Genomic DNA, 21,269 nt, shown 5'->3' with positions numbered 1-21,269 from the left:
TGTTAGAAAAAGAGAGGCTGCTACACAGTGGTCAACGGCAACTTTTTTAAGACACGTTGCTGCCCTCGAATTCAAGACAAGTTCATGTTTTGCACAAAACAGTAAAACTTTTAAATTTTTCAACTATGACCGAGTCATTTTTTATATTTGTTGTGAATAAAATATTGGTCTATGAGATTTGCAAATGATTTCATTAGTTTTGTTTTTGTTGTTTTCTATATTTTACACAAAATTCCCTTTTTTTTTTTTGGAGCAGGGATCGTAAAATTCTGCACTTACATTTCTTACTAAATTTGTACCTGTGCAATGGGATTCATAAAAAAAAAAAAAAAAAAAAAGCCCTCTGGGGGGAAATATGTGATATTGGCATGCATAAACAAACTGAAGTGGGATTGGAACTTCCTCAGGGCATTTTTCATTCTTTCTCAGACTATCCAAGGTACGACATAAATAGTTGCTGTCTATTTGTTTGTTTGATTTGTGTTTCAGATATTTACTTCTATTGCATGTCATAACATCCTTCGACTTGTATTGCTGATGACAAACCAGCTTGTGTTCACCTGTTACGATAATAGGCATCTTATTAATGCATTTACAATCACAAAATGTAAGTCTTTATCAAGGACAGGCTTTTCACATTGGTAGGGCACATTCAAATGATGTATTTCACAATTTCCCAATGCACCCTCCCTGTTACGTGTGCCAATACAGTGTGAGGAATTTACTCTACGGATTGTGTATCTGTAACCTAATGCATGTGGCTGTGTGCAATCTTTGAAATGAAATAAGTTCAAAAGCAGAAGAAAATACACCCCAATAAGTTAATGACAAGAAGAGATCAAAGCCATAATGAGACTGTCAAACTGAATGAATGACTGATTGATGGATTAAAAACCTGCCAGACACGCTGACAGGCTGCTGACTCAGTGTCTGAGAATGAGAAGCAGAGGAGGAATGGGCGAACAAGGGAGGAGAAAGAAAGAGTAATGAAACATTTAGAAGAAAAAAAATGAAGCTGAAAATGACTCTGTTAGCTCATCTCTGATAACTGGTTCGGTTCCAGACCACACACATGGACGATCAGATATGGATGTCTGCACAAACACAGGCATACAGACAGAAAGAGAGAGAGAAATGCATATACACACGTATACACGTGACAGACTAACATATTTGTAGCTGGCTGGGTGGGCTTGGTTGCTCGGGGCTTTAGTTGTAGTTGTGATTCATCTCAATGGCAACAACAACAATGCTTGGTTGACAATCGAAAGTCTAGAACACTGCGGCAAAGCAATAATAAAGGCTGTGATGTAGAGGAAATGATGTACACGACAAATGTTGTGATATGCTGCTCTGTGAATTACTCAAAGATACTTCATAGTCATATTTACATAAAATGTTTTGAAGATAAATGAGCACATCATCGTACAGGGGAATACAGCCATCTTTGTCAGTTTCAACCCATAATTTCTGACTATTATATCCCTCTTCACTTGTAATCGTGAGTATGAGTCATGACTTGATTTACGAGGAGCGGGAAAATGAAAAAAAGAGATCAAACAAAAACCTTCACACGTGTCATTTCTCCCACTTTATAGTAATTCAACCACATGATCATCTTCAGGTCAGATCCTTGTTACGTAGGAAAAGGAAAAACTTGAATTATCATAATAGGTCTATTTCAGATAAAATTGGCAAAATGATATGAAATTAGCATCCAGTTAAAAGACTCATGTAATTACCTGTCAGTGTAATGTGTTAAAACTGCCTCACTATTCCATTCAAACATTAGATATTCAAATTCTTTCCTTCCACTCAAATCAGATTGTTTTTCTTAAATGATTTGGTAGGTCTTGTTTGTCCCCTGCAGAGGGCAGTGCAACTCTATAATGTGGCAATAACTTGACTTACAGACTTTTGGCAGCACAATATATGACAAAACAGAATTTATTGATTCTATTTATTGTCTTTCCAACAATAAAGTTGTAAAATGAGCACCATTTACAATAAATTAGCTTTTACTTTTTTTTTGCTGATTTACTTCCGGTGTCCAGTTGTAATACTTTCAATTATATAATCCCATTCATGATTGTGGCAGTTTTTGAATCGCATCTCTTATGCTACGAGACGATTATGCTACACAATCAAATTAGAATAGATGAAATCTAGATATAGATTTTATTTTTCAAAATTTAAGAATCTCGTTTAAACTGATATTTAGTTGTGGCGTATTGTACAACCAGACATGATTACTCTTTAAGAGACAGCTTATGGATGAGGCAGATGATATGTAGCAATCAACAACAAAGACTTTGTGAAGGAGTGCAGGAGGTAAGGCTAGTGAACCCATTGAGCCTATGAGGGTGGGTTGCAAAGGAAATGCAGGTTGTTTAGTCTGCAGGATTTACATACCGATCGGTCATGACATTATGACCACTAACATGTGAAGTCAACTTTTGTGACCGTGCAATGTCCTGCTGGAATTACCTTCCTCCTGTAATACATATTACTTTGATTCTTTCCACCAACCTAAACTTTTTTGAAGGAAAGTCACACCCTGCACTTGGCAACAGCGCTCCCCCACACTAGCAGTGGAGTTTAAAAATGGCTCAAAAAGCACGACCCAGTCTGGGGTGTTCATATGGTCTTCAATCGTCTGTTATGCAGACGATTTACAAATTTATCTACCATTGAAGCCAAATAGTAACAGTGCACAATGTCATTTGTTTAATTGTATTGCTGATATCAAGCAGTAGTTGGTCCAAATTTTTTTTCATTTGAATGATGACAAAAATGAATGCATTGTGTTTGGGGATACTGTGACGGCTGGCTTTGGCACCTTGTCTTCAAAGCTTAGTTCAACCGTCAGAAATCTGCCACAACCTTCAGGGCCCAAATGATCTGTTGTCAACTACACAATATAAGGTAGAAGGTTGATAATGTTATGGCTGATCAGTATATACTACAGGGCTGAGATGTCCGTGCGTGCGTGCACAGGGTTCGGAAGCCATACAGAATCACGTAGGCGAAAATGATTTATAGTGTATTCAAAGATAATGTAAATTAATAAAATATTCTGCATATTGATTTAAGTCATGTCTATGTGAAATTAATCAGTAGATTATTTCTTTGTGCCATTTTCACATATTGTGAAAGTGCGGACACTGTGGCCCTTTTCACACAGCACTCGGACCTTATCAGTGCTAAAAAGACATCTAAACAGAAGTGTATCCATGCTACATTAGTGCATGCTTACGCACAGCAAGCCAGCTTTGTGCAATCAGTTGAGTGTCAACAGTGTCGTGTCTAAGGGTTCCTCTGTGCCAGCTCATCTTTTCACTCACATAGACACACACACACTTATACACTCACACTAATTCGGCTACTTCAGCTGCTGTCTCCGAGCCGTTTCATACCTTCCCAGAGGTATCCATCCGCATTGCTTTCAGACAGCAATTGTTTTCAATGAGAGGGGCAGATGTGTAGTCTTCCAAAATGTACACTAGAGATGGCCCAACGCATTGATCAAATAGTGAATGGTTGAAAGTTGACTCAATTCAGCTTGAGCTGTGAGGGGCTGACAACCACAACAAAGAGCGGCAAAAAACAGGAAGGGAGCTCTTGGGAAAAGCACACACAGCAGTTGCATTGGACAATTTGTCCACGTTGCAAGACAACAATGGAATTTAGAGGAAATTCAGGGTCACATCAACCCCCATTCCATCCGAGTGCTTACACAGAGGGCAACAGGGCTTGCTGGCAATACAGTCCACATGTTGAAGTGTCTCTGGACCAAACACTGAATCCCCACATCGCAAACTGAAATGTTCATTGGTGTGTGAAATAGAGAAGAAAAGGCTGCATATAATGAGAGCAAATATAAAAAGACCACTGTATGACTGTTTGTGTGTTTCTGTTTGGGTAAATAAGAACATGGATAAAGTGAAAAAGCACAATGTACGTGTGGACTAATTGAGAAGGGCTTATGTTGATAAATGACAATTTACAAGCACAGGAATACTAAATGTAATATATTTTTCAATAAGGACGTATATTGCATTATCCTATCATAAGCATAGCAATGGTAACATAACTGTCCTTTGTCGGAGAAACCCTTTGCAGTAGAGGATCAGCCTGATAATCAAATGATCACCTTGATGCAGTTTATATTAAATAATGGGCTGGGGGATGAAGCCGTCACTGTCATGATGCAAGCTGATGAGGAGCTGGAACATGGTGACAATGATGACAATGACCGTATTGTTGAAGACCATCTTGATGTTAGTAAGGAAGCTCAAGAGCCTAACAACGCTGCTGTTGAGCCTCAAGCTCTCGAGGGTGTCAATCAGGCAGTGAACGCAAATGATCTGCTTCCAGGAGGATCCGGTGGTCCAGCAGAAGATGAATAGTCTGAAATCTCCATTGTCAGTGAGACAGTGACAGTGAGTGTGATAACAAAAGCGATGGTGACAGTGAGCACTCACACAGCCCACTGCTAAGTCGATCCAGGAGGAGGACTAGAGAGGATGATGAAAAGGAGGATGATGGCAGCAAGCGGTCCAGGTGGTGAGATTAATTCTTATGACACCACCTCCATCCGTGACACCAACAGCGACACAGACATCGAAGTGTCAGTGCCTTCCTCTCACTTAGCAGCCAGAAAATCCAGGAAGAGGCAGTAAGCAATTGAAACACTGGCAGAATATGATTTGCAGCCCTGCTTGCACAAGCGCCCTCAAAAAAAAATAAAAATAAAAAATCGCCAGTTTTCATGTCAAGTTAGTGGAGTGGGCGCTGGGGCGCCCTCATTGTCACGTCAACTTGTTGCTGAGAGTCATACAGGTTGTGTGTGTCAGAAGAGGCAAGGGGGAGGAGGGCGAAGGATAGACTGATCCCAGGCCACACAACACAACCTGCTTCCAATCCAAATAAACTGTATTTCATTCCTAAAATTAACATAGACCCATATACCTTCATGTAATTAACTGGGTTATGTCTAATATCTTATCATATTCAATTGCATCTGTAACTAATTGATCAGTTTTGAATTGCTTGGAACGTCTTTTAACTTAAATTATCACAAAGAAAATGATGGCCTGAGAAGAAAGAATTTGTGTAGCATTCATAAATGATCATATACTGATGTTGTACTTAGAAGCTAACTTTATTTGATGGCATTTTTTTTATTTCATATGTGTGGACTAATGAAAACGTCCAGATTCATATCTAAGAATACACCCGATGCAGAGTTTTGTGCATATGCCTGAAAAGAGTATTTTAAAAAATCTCAAGACTTTTTGTTTCTTTTGTTTCATAACAAACTTCAATTTTGTTTTCAGCAGGTGTTGATTTTGGCTTTATGAGCTACCATCAGCATGGATACAATGATTTTCATGATTTCAAAGCTAAACTGTCAGACCAGGGTGCTTTATAACAACATTGTCACACACGACAGACATGCTCTGGAGGTTTATATGTTTATCTGCAAGAAAGCATGTTCATCTTTTGTATTCCTACTGGGAACTTTAACTGCACAACCCATTTTCACACATGACTCCTGTGAACACTCGAACAGAGTGGCATTAGTTTTCAAAATGAAGATCAGACATCAAAGTAACACTAGAAGGGTTGGTACAGAGGTGCTCACACTTGATGATGATCAATTAATCAAGTGCCTTTGATTTTAAGCACCTGCCTCTACTTACCTGCTTGATTTCTATCCAAGCAGTAAGGGTGTAATTTTCAAATAGAAATGACACACAGTCCACCGTTAATTGTACATGTTTCTTTGGAAAACTGCTGTTGTTTCTGGGTGAGGACTTCAACAGCAGCAGCACCTGGCTGTCCTTCTCTTCATTGCCCCTGCTGTGCAAGGTGCCAAATATGCTACTGGAGGTGATGCATGAGTAGTCATCAGAATACGTCTCACGGTCCTCAAGGCAGAGGATAGTGTGAGCCTGCAGCTGACTGGTTCATATCCCTGTTGGCTGGCTGAAGATGCCCTGGCTTTAATGGCCGCTAAACCCCAGTCCTCCTATTACCAAAGCGAAAAGGGGTAGTAGATATGTCCAAACCAGTTAAATCAGGACAGCAGGCACCTGGTCAAAGCCATTCAACCCACAGGTAAGGCCAACAGCTGACTGGATAAGAGATTAAATAAATAATCAATGAACTTCTAAAGCAACTGGCAGAAGCCAGATTTTGACATTAACACAATCTTTTTAACTGTCATATAAACTGAGGCCAGCAGATGGTGACACCTACTCTGAGCACCAGCGTCTTCTCTCCTGCTCAGACTGTGAGCTGGTGACTCTGATTCGTTTAAATCTAATCAAGTTGATGTTATTTAAATCAATCTAAAGCTATTGTTCACATAACATATATATGGCTATATTGCTGAATAAGTAGAACTGTGACTGTGGAAGATTGGAGCCATAGTTATTCTAAGTAAATGGCTATACTGCCAGTTTCTTAATGTGAGAGCACAGTGAATGTAATGAGAGTTTGTCGCAGAATAAATGAGCACAATCAGTTTGCTCATTTTGTTCCCAACAAGAGGCTGCAGCAGGGAGCTGTCACAAAATCAAAGCAGCCTACACATAACCTGTGAATGTTAACTGTGTTTGATGCTATAGATCCCTATGGTATTACAGGAAGTACTCAAATACAGCAAAAGTATAACTGCACCTATATTTCTGTCCTTCAGGATCAACATCTCCTTTTTCCCCCATTCCTGCGGTGGAACTGGCTCCAGTGGGTGTCTCTGGATCGTCACTTTCAATTTCTGTTGTTGTTGCAAACAGATGGGATCCTAAAGTCCTTCGCCATGTATACGTTGATCCAAACAACCCCCCACTTCACACAGTTTGGATTCTATTACTCTCAATGTGCACTGGAGCTCGAAGATTTGTTTTAGATATAAATAAGTTGGGTGTAGTCAGCTCACATCTCTGGTGTCAGAGAGATTATGACTAATTTAAATTTTAGGAACTTGGAACTACAAGGCATGGCAAACAAGTTGTGTTGGCCGTGCTGCATGTTTTTAGGTTCATAGGCTGTTCATCCAAATCCAGCGTTATGTAACTGTAAGATGAGCACAACACAAAATTTCTGCATCATTTCTGAGGATTGTGTTTTATATTCCCGTCTGTTCCAGAAAACATGGAACAGGAGGAGGATCGCACTCCCATTCGTGCCTTGCACGACATCTCCTTGACTTATGTTTCATCGCTTTCAAGAGCAAGTCTTTAAAATAGCCCACTTTCTGTTTTTTCTTAGTTAAAACAGCATCATGGTGTCAGGGAAAGAAGAGCTTGTGGGCTCTAATATTTTTTTTGTCGCCCTCACTTCTGTACAGTAAGTTTGTGCAGAAACTGTTTCTTAATCAAATAATTATTTCTTTATTTATTTCATCATTTGTGCTTTGCTATATCATTTTCAACCACATAAGGTTTTTAAGGCAGCTGTTAAATACGTTTTGGGCAGTTTGGGTTCTCTTCAGCTGAAATAGATGGATGTTGAAATCTTATTTGTAAATGGGGCAGACATTCCAGTGGGAGTAAGCTTTCCGCACCCAGAATGACGGACATCATCCATGTACAGCACAGACAGGAAACATAATGAAAATGTTTTGTCAGACTAAATCTGAAAATCAGATTGCACATTTTTTGCTAGTTACAATTATTTTTGCTGTCAGTTAACTCTCCCTTTCATGCTAACTACCACGAGTCAGCAACATGCATTGTCCAATGCAAGTTTGAATACTGTGATTCTCTTTTTAAGACTGTGTGCTTCTGTTTTTGTTGTCTTTAGGAAGAGAGCTCTCTGCTCTACAATGGAATTGCACTGGGAATTACCTCCAATGGAGGAAAAATTGGCTGCACCATGGGCCTGCAGCCTGCTGCAACAAACATGAGAATACTACTGCCACAAACCTACTGCAAACCCAAGCAGCTGAATAAAAGAGAAAGCATTGCAGTTTGACTTTTAAGTTTCATGTTCTGCCACAGTCTTGCTTTTACTGAGTCGCTGTTTATTTTACACAAATCTTTTTTTGTTGTTGTTTTGGTGTTTCTGTCACTGTCCTGTCCTTCTAATTTGCTGTTCAGTCATGCATCTTTGGAAAAAGAAGATCTTCATTACCCTACACATACCACAGAACAACCTCCTGTAAATTTTTTCTCATCTATGCTATTTCTCTGCAATGGTATCAGTTTATTGGCAAATACATTTGAAGAATGGTGTTAAGGGTTACATTCTTAGGCAACTGACATATGATAAAGATAAAGCCATAAACTTGTCTGTGTTCATAGAAATAGAGAATTCCAAAAGCAGCTGTACTTTTTCTTTCCCTCCCTTGTAAGTTCTGTGCAGATAAAAACATGAACTATTCCTGACGTGTTCCACTCTTGATTTATTTTTTCGTTGGAAAATCCTCACACCAATATATATATATATGTATTTTTTGCAACATTTAAACATTCATCTCCATAATAAACAAATGTTATAATAATATTTAATTATTCATATTCATAATGCTATCATTATGTTCTTTACACTACAAAACAAGATAATTACCTTTAATCACAAAATTTGAGATTTAATTTACAATTGAAAGTAGAGTGACAATCCTTTGCTGGTTATTCAGATTTTAAAGGCAAACCATTGAATTTGTAAGGTAATTCAATCGGATTTTAATGACCTGCACTGGCAGCTCTCTTTAACCGAATAAACAGTCTAACTAACCTAAAATTAATATTAAAAGGTTTTACAAGTGGCACCTTCTAACCTCAGCGTCAAAGAAAGCAGCTCTTTCACATGAGATTTGCTCAAAGCATTCTGTGACTTTGTGATATTTAACTCACAATAACAACTCCCACACTTCCAAATGTGATCCTGCAGGGTTGGATGAGCTCCAGCGACATAGTCATTAATCTTCCGAGGTCTGCACTGGTTCTTATCAAAGCCAGTGAATAAGATGATGGCATGCTCTGCATGGGTGCAAGTTGTTCTGAATCTGATGTGAACTCAATTAATTCTGTAAGAACATTTTAAAGTAGACCGGTTGTCCAAACATCGAAGGGCAAGGCCATGTTCATATAAAAAATGCTCCCACCAACATCACTGCACATCATCCGATGCTCAAATAGAACAGTTGAACTGTAAGTATAGAAACAGTCATCTGAAAAAGCACATACTCTTTCAATTCTAAGCGTTCTTAAGGCATGATAATAAAAAAGAATCACACAAACACAAAAACTTTACACTCTGACATAATTAATTTCTTAGAAACTTAGAAAATAGTGTCTGAAAAGTACAGTCCATGAATCAACAGCTTGTTGAACCAATTTGTAAACCATCCTGGATGATTTCATCCATCTCTTCTTTATACTTTAGACAGCTGCATGAAATTCAACAGTGATTCTGTTGCCAGAGCAAGCTTCCAGCCAAAGTTAAACCTTTTCTAAGTCATTGTGACCTGGGAAAAGACATTCACGCTTTGATCAGTTTAAAGGGATACAAGGTAGTTTAGCGGCAGTATAGCGATCTCTATTGGTCAAACTGAAATTCTACACTGTCGTAAAAATGCCCACCTGTACACACCCACTAACTAAACATCGTGGCGAATGCTGCCGTTGTGTTATTTAGTCAGTACAGTTAGGTCATCTGATTCACAAGTGTAGACTGCCCACGTAAGATACTATAATCAGAGATTTTCTGTAGAGAGAAGTCAAGATAATATGCTATAATCCTGTTGCTGGAGGAAGTGGCCGCGGGGACAGGGACGTCTGGGTTTCTCTGCTCAGGCTGCTGTCCCCGCGACCCGATCCCCGGACAAGCGGCACATAATGGATGTATGGATGGACTGTTGCTGATCTTGAATGGGATTCTTCCCTCATCATGGTGTATTCGTGGAGTGATTCCTTTGTATTAGCAGACACTTACAAAAGTTACATCTGAGACAGATGTGCGCAGGCACTACCAACATACACGCCGCAATAAACGCAGACTAGCTCTACACTATTCCGATTACAATCACAAATGAATCAATTTTCATTTGTACATAACAATTCTTGTTCGGATCAAAACGCTATTCTTATTCTAATCAGGTCAGTCCGTGTATTTCTGAAGCTAGGCTACGTCTCGAACTCAGGAGGAATTAGAGCACCATCATCACCTGTCTCTTCACGATCTAAAACGCAGGTCACTATGGTAGATGAACAAGATCACACTTGGAGAAATTTCACAAAGATGGGAAGTGCCAACATCGAACGTTTCATATTCAGTCTGTGAAAGGCAGAATATGAAACGCTTGGTGTTGGCTCTTCAACGCAAGCGAACACATAGCCTACAACTACAGCTAGCATACAGTACCTAGCTAAGTGCCGTAAACACAAACGACTCTTCTCGCGCATCACGACACTTCAGAAGCGGGTCGCTCCTGCCAAAGTTACATATGGGATTTTCAGCATACAGACCACTGTTGGGAGCGAGACAGGCTTCATTCGCTTTCTATTGACTTGTTTAACCTTTGGTAAACTCCTGAAGGCTATAATTTTAGGTGAAAATGCTACCTAGTGCCCCTTTAAGATTTGATTGTTGCAAAGCAGTTTATGTTGGTGTGTGCCAGACTTCCCTGCTTTTTACGTGTTTTTACTTGTTTTTATATGTTTGCTATTTTATGTGTTTTATGTTTTTATTCCTGATTCATCTTCACTATTAGGTACTTTGGTCACCTTTTGGATGTTGTAAAGCGCTATATAAATAAGTGTTGATTGATGATAACATTGCTTCCATTCATAGAGGTTGTGGCAATTAAGTTATGCACAGTTTTTTCAAGGTCCTACCACAGCATTATAACCAGTTTAAGATCTGGTTTCACTGGATCATTGCAACCCCTGGATTCTTTTTCAGCCATCCTGTTGCAGAGTTACTGCTGCTTGATACTTTTGTCCTGCTGCTTGGCCCAATTTCAGCCTAGATTTAGGTGTAAAGTTCATTGCTGATGTATTTCTTCCTTCATTGTGTTACCCCACACCCAAATCCTCCACACCAGCGAACTGCCAAAACTTCTGCTTTTATAGAGATGCCCACACTTGCGGATAATCAATGAATTAAGTGCATTTGAATAGTAGAACTTTGATGCTACTTGTACTCTCTTAATTTCTATGTGAACAGTAAAGGTGTTATTTTTCCAAATGGAAATGTCAACTACAGCTGCTTCATTGGAAAGCTGCTGCAGCCTGTGACTGAGGGCTACAAAGAATCAAATGGTTGCTATTGCCCAGTCAGGCACCTGACTGGTGGCTGTTTGCTCTTACAGAGATGAGTCACAAAGACTGAAAGGGTGATGCAGAGAAAATGATCTGATTCTTATAGTGTGGGAAGGCTTCAAATTCCTGGGTTCACACATTTCAGACACCCTACTGTGGACAAAAAATCACATAACACAAACACAAATATTGCATGAAGGCTCTAAATGTGTGGGGCTTTAGTAGTATGGGTGCTCAATTGTTTTTTTTTTTTACAAATTCAGGCCTTCAAGTTTCAGGTCGAGATGATTTTTTTCTTGCATCACTTAATCTGACCTGAACACCACTTAAGTGCTAAGTAAAACTGTGATGATGGTGGGAAAGATAGCATCAGAACTAGTTAACAATGTCAGAATTTAGATTGTTAGTCAAGGTAAAGAGAGACATTCTGGGCACCTAACAGTTTCTATCTACGAGCACATTCTTATAGTTAATGAGAGATTAAGGGAACTCAATGTCAGACAGAAAAGAATAACACAATTATTTGTTGCCCCCTACATTAAATTGGATTTGTAAGGCACAGAAAAATGACTGGCAAATATGGTATAATCACGTGTTTATACTATACGTCTTCTGACTATACGTCTCATTACTCATTGACTACCCAACAGAAGGATGAAGTCAGGATGCTATTTTTCAGTTCACTGTCAAATAACCAGTTACCTTAATCTGCGTCTGATGTTTTAAACCCCTTTAGTGTATTTAGAGCCACTAAAATACAGAGTGTAATTACAGTGTATCCAGAAAGTATTCACAGCGCTCCACTTTTTCCCACAATATCCTGTTATAGCCTTATTCCCAAATAGATTAAACTCATCTTTTATCTCAAAATTCTACACACAATACCCCATAATGACGAAGTGAAACAAGTTTGTTTGAAACTTTTGCAAATTTATTCAAAATAAAAAACAAAAATAAAACATTTGCATAAGTGTTCACAGCTTTTGCCATAACCCTCAAAAGTGAGCTCAGGTCCATCCTGTTTCCACTGATCATCCTTCAGAAGTTTCTACAACCTGATCGCAGTCCACCTGTGGTAAATTCAGTTGATTGGTCATGATTTGGAAAAGCACACACTTTTCTATAAAAGGTCCCATAGTTGACAGTGCATGTCAGAGCACAAACCAAGACATGAAGTCCAAGGAATTGTCTGTAGACGTCCGAGACAGGATTGCATCGAGGCACAGAACTGGGGAAGGCTACAGAAAAATTGCTGCAGCATTGGAGATCCCAATGAGCACATTGGCCTTCATCATCAGTAAATGGAAGAAGTTTGGAACCACTAGGACTCTTCCGAGAGCTGGCCGCCCATCCAGTGAGTGATTGGGGTAGAAGGGCCTTAGTCAGGGAGGTGATCTAAAACCCGATGGTCACTCTGACAGAGCTCCAACATTGCTCTGTGGAGAGAGGAGAACTTTCTTGAAGGACAAGCATTTCTGCAGCACTCCAAGTGGCCAAACGGAAGCCACTCCTCAGTAAAAGGCACGTGACAGACAGTTTGCCAAAAGGCACCTGAAAGACTCTCAGACCATGACAAATAAAATTCTCTGGTTTGATGAAACGAAGATTGAACTCTTTGGTCTGAATACCAAGCGTTATGTCTGGAGGAAACCAAGCACTGGTCATCAGTTGGCTTACAGTGCAGAATGGTGGTGGCACCATCATGCTGTGAGAATGGGTTTTCAGCAGCAATAAATGGGAGACTAGTTAGGGTCAAGGGAAAGATGAATGCAACAATGCACAGAGACATCCTTGATGATAACCTGCTTCAGAACACTCTGGAACTCTTACTGGGACAAAGTTTCATCTTCCAACAGGACAACGACCCGAAGCACACAGCCAAGATAGCAAAGCAGTGGCTTCAGGACAACTCTGTGAATGCCCTTGAGTGGAAATGAAAATGTTTATTTTTCCACCATTCCTGATATTTTCACAGTGACAACCTCAAGCTGGCTCCAGTGGGTGTCTCCTGATCAGCACTTTAAATGTATTTTGCCAGGTCAATCAGATGTGATACTTAAGTTTTTGTAATGTGTACACTGTTCTCTACTGTACTGTTGATTCAGCATATTGTTTATTGCTCTTAAGGAGCTCTGGAGCTCTACAACATGTTATACAGAAGACATGTTCCTCATAGCCGGGTCACACCCTTAGTCTCTTTTTCAGGACAGTAAAACTGAAATAGAATTGGGATTCATGAAAGTAAAACTATGCATGTTCTCCTGCTGTATTTATGGGAGGAGGAGAAGAGCTTAATGTTGACTTCCTTTGAGTATTTAGGTACATAAGGTTTAAGGGTAGCTCATGTAAATTCCAACAAAAGATGTCCTAACGCTATAGGTGCATTACACAAATAAGATCTGCAGAATTTCTGAGGATTCTGCCTGAGATGCATGAGACAAATGTGGTTTAATACATTAAAGAGAAGTACAATTTACTTTGCATGATTTATGCTTTCCTGTTTTTGTTCCAGTTAACAGGGAATGGGTGGATGATAACACTCCCACTTGTGCCTTGTACAAGAGCTCTTTGATTTATGTTTCCTCTCTTCCAAGATCAAGCCTTTAAAAGAGTCCACTTTCTGGTTATTGTTTGTTAAAGCGGCATCATGGTGTCAGGGAAAGAAGTGCTCGTGGGTCCTGCTCTTTTTCTTCTCACCCTCATTTCATACAGTAAGTTTGTGCAGACATTGTTTCTTTATCAGCTAAATATCTATTTGATTTATTTTAATAATTTGTGTTTTGGTATATCATGTCTTTGCTGCTACTGTCCACTGCCATTCATACTATTGTTAAAATGTTGACACTCTTATTATTCAATTGTATTAGGTGAGGGTATAATTGGTGGAAGGGAGGTAGCACCACACTCTCGTCCCTACATGGCCTCACTTCAGGTCCCAGAGGGAGATAAAATGAAACATGAATGTGGAGGTTTTGTGATCGCAGATCAGTGGGTGATGACAGCAGTTCACTGCATGCCGAATGGGTGAGGCAACGTTTTTCAAATTGCTATAAAAGTATGGAAAAGATTAGTAATTGTGCTTAAATGTTCTCTGTGATTACTGGTAGGATTCATACTTTGATCATTTTTTTTCTTTACTCCATAACCTAATTTATTCAGCAGAAACAAATATGATTTGTTCCGATTGTGCTTTAATAGAATGTTTTGAGGATTTTTCAATATTCTATGTCTGTGCTCCATGTAAAGACCAAATGGACGGAAGGTAGTGCTGGGTGTCCATTCTCTGAGTGAACCTGAGGAAACAAAGCAAACCTTTGACATTTTGGAACTTCACAATCATCCTGACTTCAGCATAGCAAATTATGATAACGACATTGCTTTAATTAAGGTCAGTGAATATTTGGTGTCAGTATTCTCTCTTAATCATAAATTGGTGTTTAGAATTTAGAAGGATTTTGTGCTTTTTGCAGTTGGATAGACCATTTAATGCCTCTGAAGCTGTTAAACCAGTGGAATTCTTGCGCGCCGGTGGCACAAACCCCGAACCCGACGAAGATGTGGAGACAGCTGGCTGGGGATCACTGGACAACTTGGAATCCAAGCCGGACAAGCTTAAAGAGGTGGTCGTCAAGTTGGTCAGGCCAACTCGATGTGCACGCAGCGACTACTTTGGCAGAAAATTTACCAATAACATGATGTGTGCACATAAAAAGTGCTCAGACCCCTGCGATCAGCCACACGAGGTTGAAGACAGCTGTGATGTAAGTTCTGGGTCATTCTCTTCGGGTTAAATGAATAAATGGGGAAATGTTATTTATAATTGGAAGAGACGTTCCATGGAGAGGCAACAGCTTTCCACACACAGAAGGACAGGCATCCATCCATGTGCAGCAGTGGCAAGAAACACAATGCCAATATTTTGTCAAATCTGAAAATTTAATTGTAAATTCTATTTAATTGCTAGTTACAATTGTTTTTGTATCACAAATGGCCAACTCTCCAGAGTTTTTTGAATAACCTCCCGAGTGTTTTCAATGACCCTTTCCTTTCATGCTAACCAACAGGAGTCATCAATACAGTAACTACTGTGATCTCCTTTTTAAGACTGTGTGCTTCTGTTTTTCTTATCTTTAGGGAGACTCTGGAGGCCCTCTGCTCTACAATGGCATTGTAGTGGGAATCACTTCCAATGGAGGAAAAAAATGTGGCCAAGTGAAAAAGCCTGGAATTTACACAGTCATCTCCCACTACACTGCGTGGATAGACAGCACCATGGGCCTGCAGCCTGCTGCAACAGCAAACCAGAGCAACTGAATAAAAGAGAAAGCATTGCAGTTTGCTCCAAGTTTCACTTTTAAGCTTCATGTTTCTGCCACATTCCTGCTTTTACTGAGTCACTGTTTATTTTACACCGATATTAGGCTCAATCTTTTTGTTTTCTAATTTGCAATTAATTCATGCAACTCGGCATAGATCTTCCTCACTATACAGATACTGAAGAACAACCTCAACCAGAGCAACAAAATACGTTGTATTTCACATCCTTTTAGCATATAATACATTTAGTCTCACTGAAATTGCATGTTTGTGTTGAATTGTTTATTGACTTGCACGCAAAATAACAGATGAAGTGCATTAAGAGACTTGCTGAGAGTATAATCAATATAAAAATGTAATTAAGCCATATCAAAGAATGCTATGAGTACAAAGGTGAACATTTATGGAGGAGAATGAGTGTACAAAAATAAACAGTCACACGCACAGTATAATTATAATACTTTAAATCATACTAAGTCATGAATGGAAAAATAAAGATAAAAATGTAAGAAATCATTGCTTTAATCAAATTAAACATAATTTTGCATAGACTATGGTATTTTTCCCCTTTCAGTTTGTTGGCAAGCAGATTTGAAGAATGGCCTTTAAGGGTGCAATTATTAGGCAACAGATATGATGAAGATAAAGTGATAAAACATAACTGTGTATACAGAAATAGAGAAGTCATGAAGCTGTACTTTTTCTTTCCTTCTCTTCTGTGCAGATAAACCCATAAACAATTCCTGATGTGTGCTTAATATATTTTGGCTGGAAAACCCCACACCACCACCATTATTATTTATTTCATGTTTGCTACAGTAAAACATATATCCCAACTGTCCAACAAATAGTTGAAAATCTTATTCTTTACACTGAGACACACACTGGTTACCTTACGTTGCAAAGGTTTCAGATTTGATTAAATTCCCTAATTCAGGGTGACAATCCTCTGCTGGTTATCCAGATTTCAAGGAGAAACTGTAAAACCTAGCAAACCTTAGCATACTGTGTGGAAGCAATGAATTTTGAAGGAAATTAAATCCAGTGAGGATTACCTGCATTGGCAGCTCATTTCAGTCGAAGTAGCAGTCCTCACCTTAAATTACAAGGCTTTACAAGTAATGTGTTCTAACCTCAGCACGTAAGAAAAGAAATTAATCACCTCTTAGTAAGAAATTGACTTCCAACACCCCCTCCTTCCCCTCTGCAATCACTTGATTTCTTTCCTGCAGCTCCTGAAGAGAAAATCTCTTCACTGAGTAGGAGCGACCGCCGTGTGAGGCAACTAGTTTGTTGATTCCAGAAAGCAGCCCTTTCACCTGAGGATAGCTCAAAGCACTCAGTGACTTTGTCATATTTAACTCATAATAACGACTTCCACACTTCCGGATAAGATCCTGCAGGGTTGGATGAGCACCAACGACGTAGTCATTGATCTTCTGAGGCTTGTCCTGGTTTCCGTCAAAATGCACAAACAAGATGATGGAGTGCGCTGTGACCTCTCTTCCAAAGATCCTTTGCATGTGTGTGAGCATCTCACACTCTCCCTGGTAGAAGCGTCCTACCTGGAGCACGATCAGGAAGACGTGGGGCCCAGGTAAGGCTAAGGCCAGGCAATCTTTCACCAGCTCTGCATTCTCTACCCCATCTTCATCCCACAGCTCAGGGGTGTCCACCAGGACGAGCTGCTTCCCTGCTGCAAACACTTCTTTTCTTCTACAAGAAACAGTTGGTAGAGCTGGTTCGGGACCGGACCCACTGACTGAGTACTGATTACTGACTCTATCTAGAATTAGATTTAGAGCAGAAGACTTCCCACTGCCAGAGAGGCCCAGTAGAATGACAGACATCTTCTTTTCTTCATCATCTTAAAGCCATGAAAGAAAACAACACTGACTGTTATAACAGAAACCCATGCTTACAAAGTTAAAAGGTTTTCCAGAATTACCATAATTCAGAATGTACCTTCTTTTTTTTCATTTGTTCTAACCTTTATTTGATATAAACAAGTACAAAGGAATAATTTTCAGTGCCTCCACTCATTAAGTGGCATCAAATCTAGAATATGAAGTCAGCAACACATCTGAAAAAGTTGACAGAGAGGCATGTTTACCCCTCTTTTACATCACTCTTAATTTAAGTACACTTTTTAAATAATTTGGTAAGGGAAGATATTAATTGTTGAAGTTTCTCAAGATGAATCTGTGTTCATTCTTGCTGAATACAAGATTTGTTGTCTGATTCTCCTCTCAAAGATCTGTCAGATGTTTTCAATAGAAGAGAGATCTTGACTGCAGGCCAGTCAAGTACATGCACTCTTTGCCTTAAAAGCCATAAGGCCTTTCTGTTGTCATGCAGAATGAGGTCTTGCATTGCCCTGCTGTCATGAACACTCATCTGTTACCTTGATGTCTCTAAAAAAATTCCATTCTTTGCCTCAAAACCCTAAATCTAAAAAATTCAGCACAAAGTTTGGCACGAAGTGGTGAGCCATGAGCCATACTCGCTTGGAAAGACTACGACTTTGGTGGATGCTCCTTTTATACCCAATCCTTACACCATCACCTGTTCCCAAAGAATCTTCTGATTGGAGAACCTTTTGGATCATTGCTAGTTGTATGTTCTATAAACTTTTCTCTCTGTCTTTGCCTATCTAGCAACTTTTTTTGAATGTGTTGCTGGCATTAAGTTCACCATTTCCTTTATTCTTGAAATACTAAAAAAAAGAGGAAGTATATGTTTAAATGTAAATGTTTGGAGTACTGGAAAGCAAGGGCTCAACATTTTTGTTTATCATATCAAAATTCTATTCAAAACACCAGAAGCACATGAAAAATAATCTTACCACCAGGAGCTCTGGTCTGGAGCCGCAGCATAGCCTTGTGGCTGATAACAGCCTCATGAAGACTCTCTCTCTTTGTCTCATATTGCTTTCTTTCAGCCGCTTCCTTTTTTCTTTCCTCGGCATGCTTTGCCTTCAACACCACCATTTCTTTGGCTCTTCTCTCCTCTTGTTGTTGGACCAGTTCTTTGAATGCTTGCTCTTTCTGCTCTGCCTCTTGCACCTTCTGTCTGAGCATGTTCATGGCTGAGTCCTCTGCACACCTTTTCTTCGAATCAGTTAGCATGGCTTCAGTGTAACCAGTTGCACCATTTTCAGTCAGCATGTAGTTGAACATTTCGAGTAATGCATGCAGTCCACCATTTGCAGTAGATGATGTGATCCGGCAGTATCTACCGTTGCACGCATTTATCAAATCCAAGAGGGTGTCATCCAGTGTGTCAATAACATTTCTATCTTCTACAGAGAGAATGACAAGGTAATTTAAAGCCTCAGCTCCAAAGTGTGCCTGCAAGATCTCTATCAACCTTCTTTCTTTCTTTGTGTAACATCCACCTTGGATCAACAGTAGAAATGTACTGATTCCATCTGTGCAAGACTTAAAGCAGCCCTCTATCACCGGACAGATGGCTTCCTCTGTCATGTCTTCTTTTAAATCCGCATAGTGCAGGGTGATCAACACACATTCCACTGTCAAGTTGCAGATTTCATTTGATCCCTGAGTGTTAAAGGTTATCTGGTAACAATTTTCTTCAGAGGCATCCTGCAGCAGAGATTTCAGAGAGGACCACTCTTCCACCATAGATAGAACCACCATATGCTTTCCACCGTCTACCAAATAACACAGAAATGACAGTGAGTGAGTGAGTGAGTGAAAATGTGTAAACTTGCAACATTTTAAATAGATAATAAAGATGATGGTCTTTGTTTTCTAAAGGAAATTAATTACTCTCAAAGATTATTTTATGCATTAAAAATAAGAACTCACCGTGTGACATGTCTTCTGCAGGTCTTTGTCAGCTCAAGATCACTCGTTAAACTGCATTCTCTGGCTCTGAAACAATTACTTAAAGGGCAAAAACATACTTCCTGATTGCACTTCATGTGGCACCCGTATTTCTGCAGTCAAGGAAGTGCATTCCACCATGCAAACTCAAATGAGCATGCATCTTCCTCATGCTTTACCTCGTGCTTAAGAAAACAAAAACCTTTGCTCCCATAATGTGAATGGTTTAGGATTCTGTCACAACATTGTAGATGCATTTAGAACATGTCACAAATTTGAAGCGGACATTTTAAACTGAACAATCATGGCAATTTGCAAATGCATGCCAGTTGGCTTCACAGTTGGTTTCCTTTTCCCTCCATAATCAGCGGCATATTTCAACCAAAAGCATCTAGAATTTATACGGTCTGGGGCTTTTTTCAAGAGGTTAAGATTATTTCAGCCCTGGGTCTCTAGCATTTCCACTGAGATCTAGGGTATAGCATAGGTCAGGCAAATTAAGTTAAACACTGGGTGTGCTTAGCCAGGCAGAAAGGATTTACGCTGCAGGAAAGGTTCATGGTTATCTCAAATGCTTCATTTCAACCAACAGCAGCCAGAATGTAAACAACCCGGGACTGTTTTAATTGCAAAATTGTTCCAACCCTAGGTATGTTTTTTACCCTAGATATATAGAGTTTTGGCACTGCCACACTTAGCCTAGAAGGGACATTAAAGCCAGGAAGTCTGCCTCAGCTTAATTAACTTAAAATAATTCCATGTTACACATTCGGTGGTGTTTTTTTGTTTGTTCTATCTTTTTTTTGGTACCTTAGAACATAACCTCTGTGAAACAATTGGAGATCTTATTGGTCTAAATCGCATCTTTCTTTTCACAATCACTGCTGCCTGGGCTGTATGCGGTGCAGACAACGGTGCCCTGCTTGATCAAACAGTCTGCAAACCAGAAAATCCACTGCAGCTGTTTTTCTTCACATTCTGTCTATTTTACACATTTCTGTGGAGTGTTGGGCATTTTTATATGTGCCTTGGAGCATAACTGCTGTAGAACAATTGGAGACTAACTGATAAATCACAACTTTATCACAACAGCGACTGCCTCTGCTGTTTTCCTCTGTGGATCAGACCAACCTACAAACAAGGACATTTAGCTGTATTTACTCAAAATTTGTTGTTACACATGATGTTCCACATTTTTGCGGGATGTCTGGTGTTTTTATCTGCATCTCAGTGCATAACCACTGTGAAAAGATCAGAGATTAACATTTTAATGCTCTGATTTTCCTGCATTCTTGTCAGAGTTTAAGCAACCTCTCGATCTTGAGCTTGCCTGACCACCACAGCTCACACTGTGTGCTGTTTTCTCAGCTTAATCAGTAGTCAGCAATCAGCTCAATCAGCAGTGAGAACACGAGGAACTAGTTTCTGTTCCAAGTACCATCCCCTTAAAATCACCTTAAAGTTACACATTTTTACAGGGTTTTAGGTGTTCCTATCTGTGCCTTACAGCAAAACCTCTGTGAAAAAAAATCACAGATTAATGTTGGTCTTATTTAAACACTTTCTTGTCACAATCTGAGTTCTGTGTCTTTACTCATTTTGGAGCTGCCAAAATAATTGTAAAATTTGTAGTAACAACAGTAACAAAAACAATGGTACCACCTGAAATTTAAACTGGGAATACTCCACCAATCAGAAATCTGCAGTGCGGCAAGCCCCATCTTTAAGGTTCTGGGTAGTTTTGTGCAGTTAAAATGGAGAGCGTTGAGGAAAGAACTCCCTAAAGGACTCGTGTAAGAGGATCCTGCAGTAGAAATGCAGCTAAAAAGAT

At 39.5% G+C, this 21,269-nt stretch overlaps 2 protein-coding genes across 2 annotated transcripts; one reads left to right on the top strand and one right to left on the bottom strand.

Moving 5' to 3' along the window:
* Positions 1-13,876: 13,876 nt before the first annotated feature.
* Positions 13,877-16,395, top strand: cfd (complement factor D (adipsin)). Its single transcript, XM_075448217.1, has 5 exons — positions 13,877-13,984; positions 14,141-14,297; positions 14,520-14,661; positions 14,744-15,034; positions 15,408-16,395. The coding sequence occupies exons 1-5, from the start codon at positions 13,921-13,923 to the stop codon at positions 15,585-15,587; spliced, it is 834 nt and encodes a 277-aa protein (XP_075304332.1). The 5' UTR covers positions 13,877-13,920; the 3' UTR covers positions 15,588-16,395.
* Positions 15,298-19,555, bottom strand: LOC142366355 (uncharacterized). The gene is made up of 3 exons (XM_075448216.1): positions 19,421-19,555; positions 18,436-19,263; positions 15,298-17,457 (listed from the first exon to the last, which is right to left on the bottom strand). The coding sequence occupies exons 1-3, from the start codon at positions 19,428-19,430 to the stop codon at positions 16,745-16,747; spliced, it is 1,551 nt and encodes a 516-aa protein (XP_075304331.1). The 5' UTR covers positions 19,431-19,555; the 3' UTR covers positions 15,298-16,744.
* Between the last annotated feature and the right edge of the window lie 1,714 nt (positions 19,556-21,269).

This window comes from Odontesthes bonariensis, chromosome 17 (genome assembly GCF_027942865.1).
Source record: "Odontesthes bonariensis isolate fOdoBon6 chromosome 17, fOdoBon6.hap1, whole genome shotgun sequence".
NCBI lineage: Eukaryota > Metazoa > Chordata > Actinopteri > Atheriniformes > Atherinopsidae > Odontesthes > Odontesthes bonariensis.
This window is presented reverse-complemented; position numbering and strand designations above follow the sequence as displayed.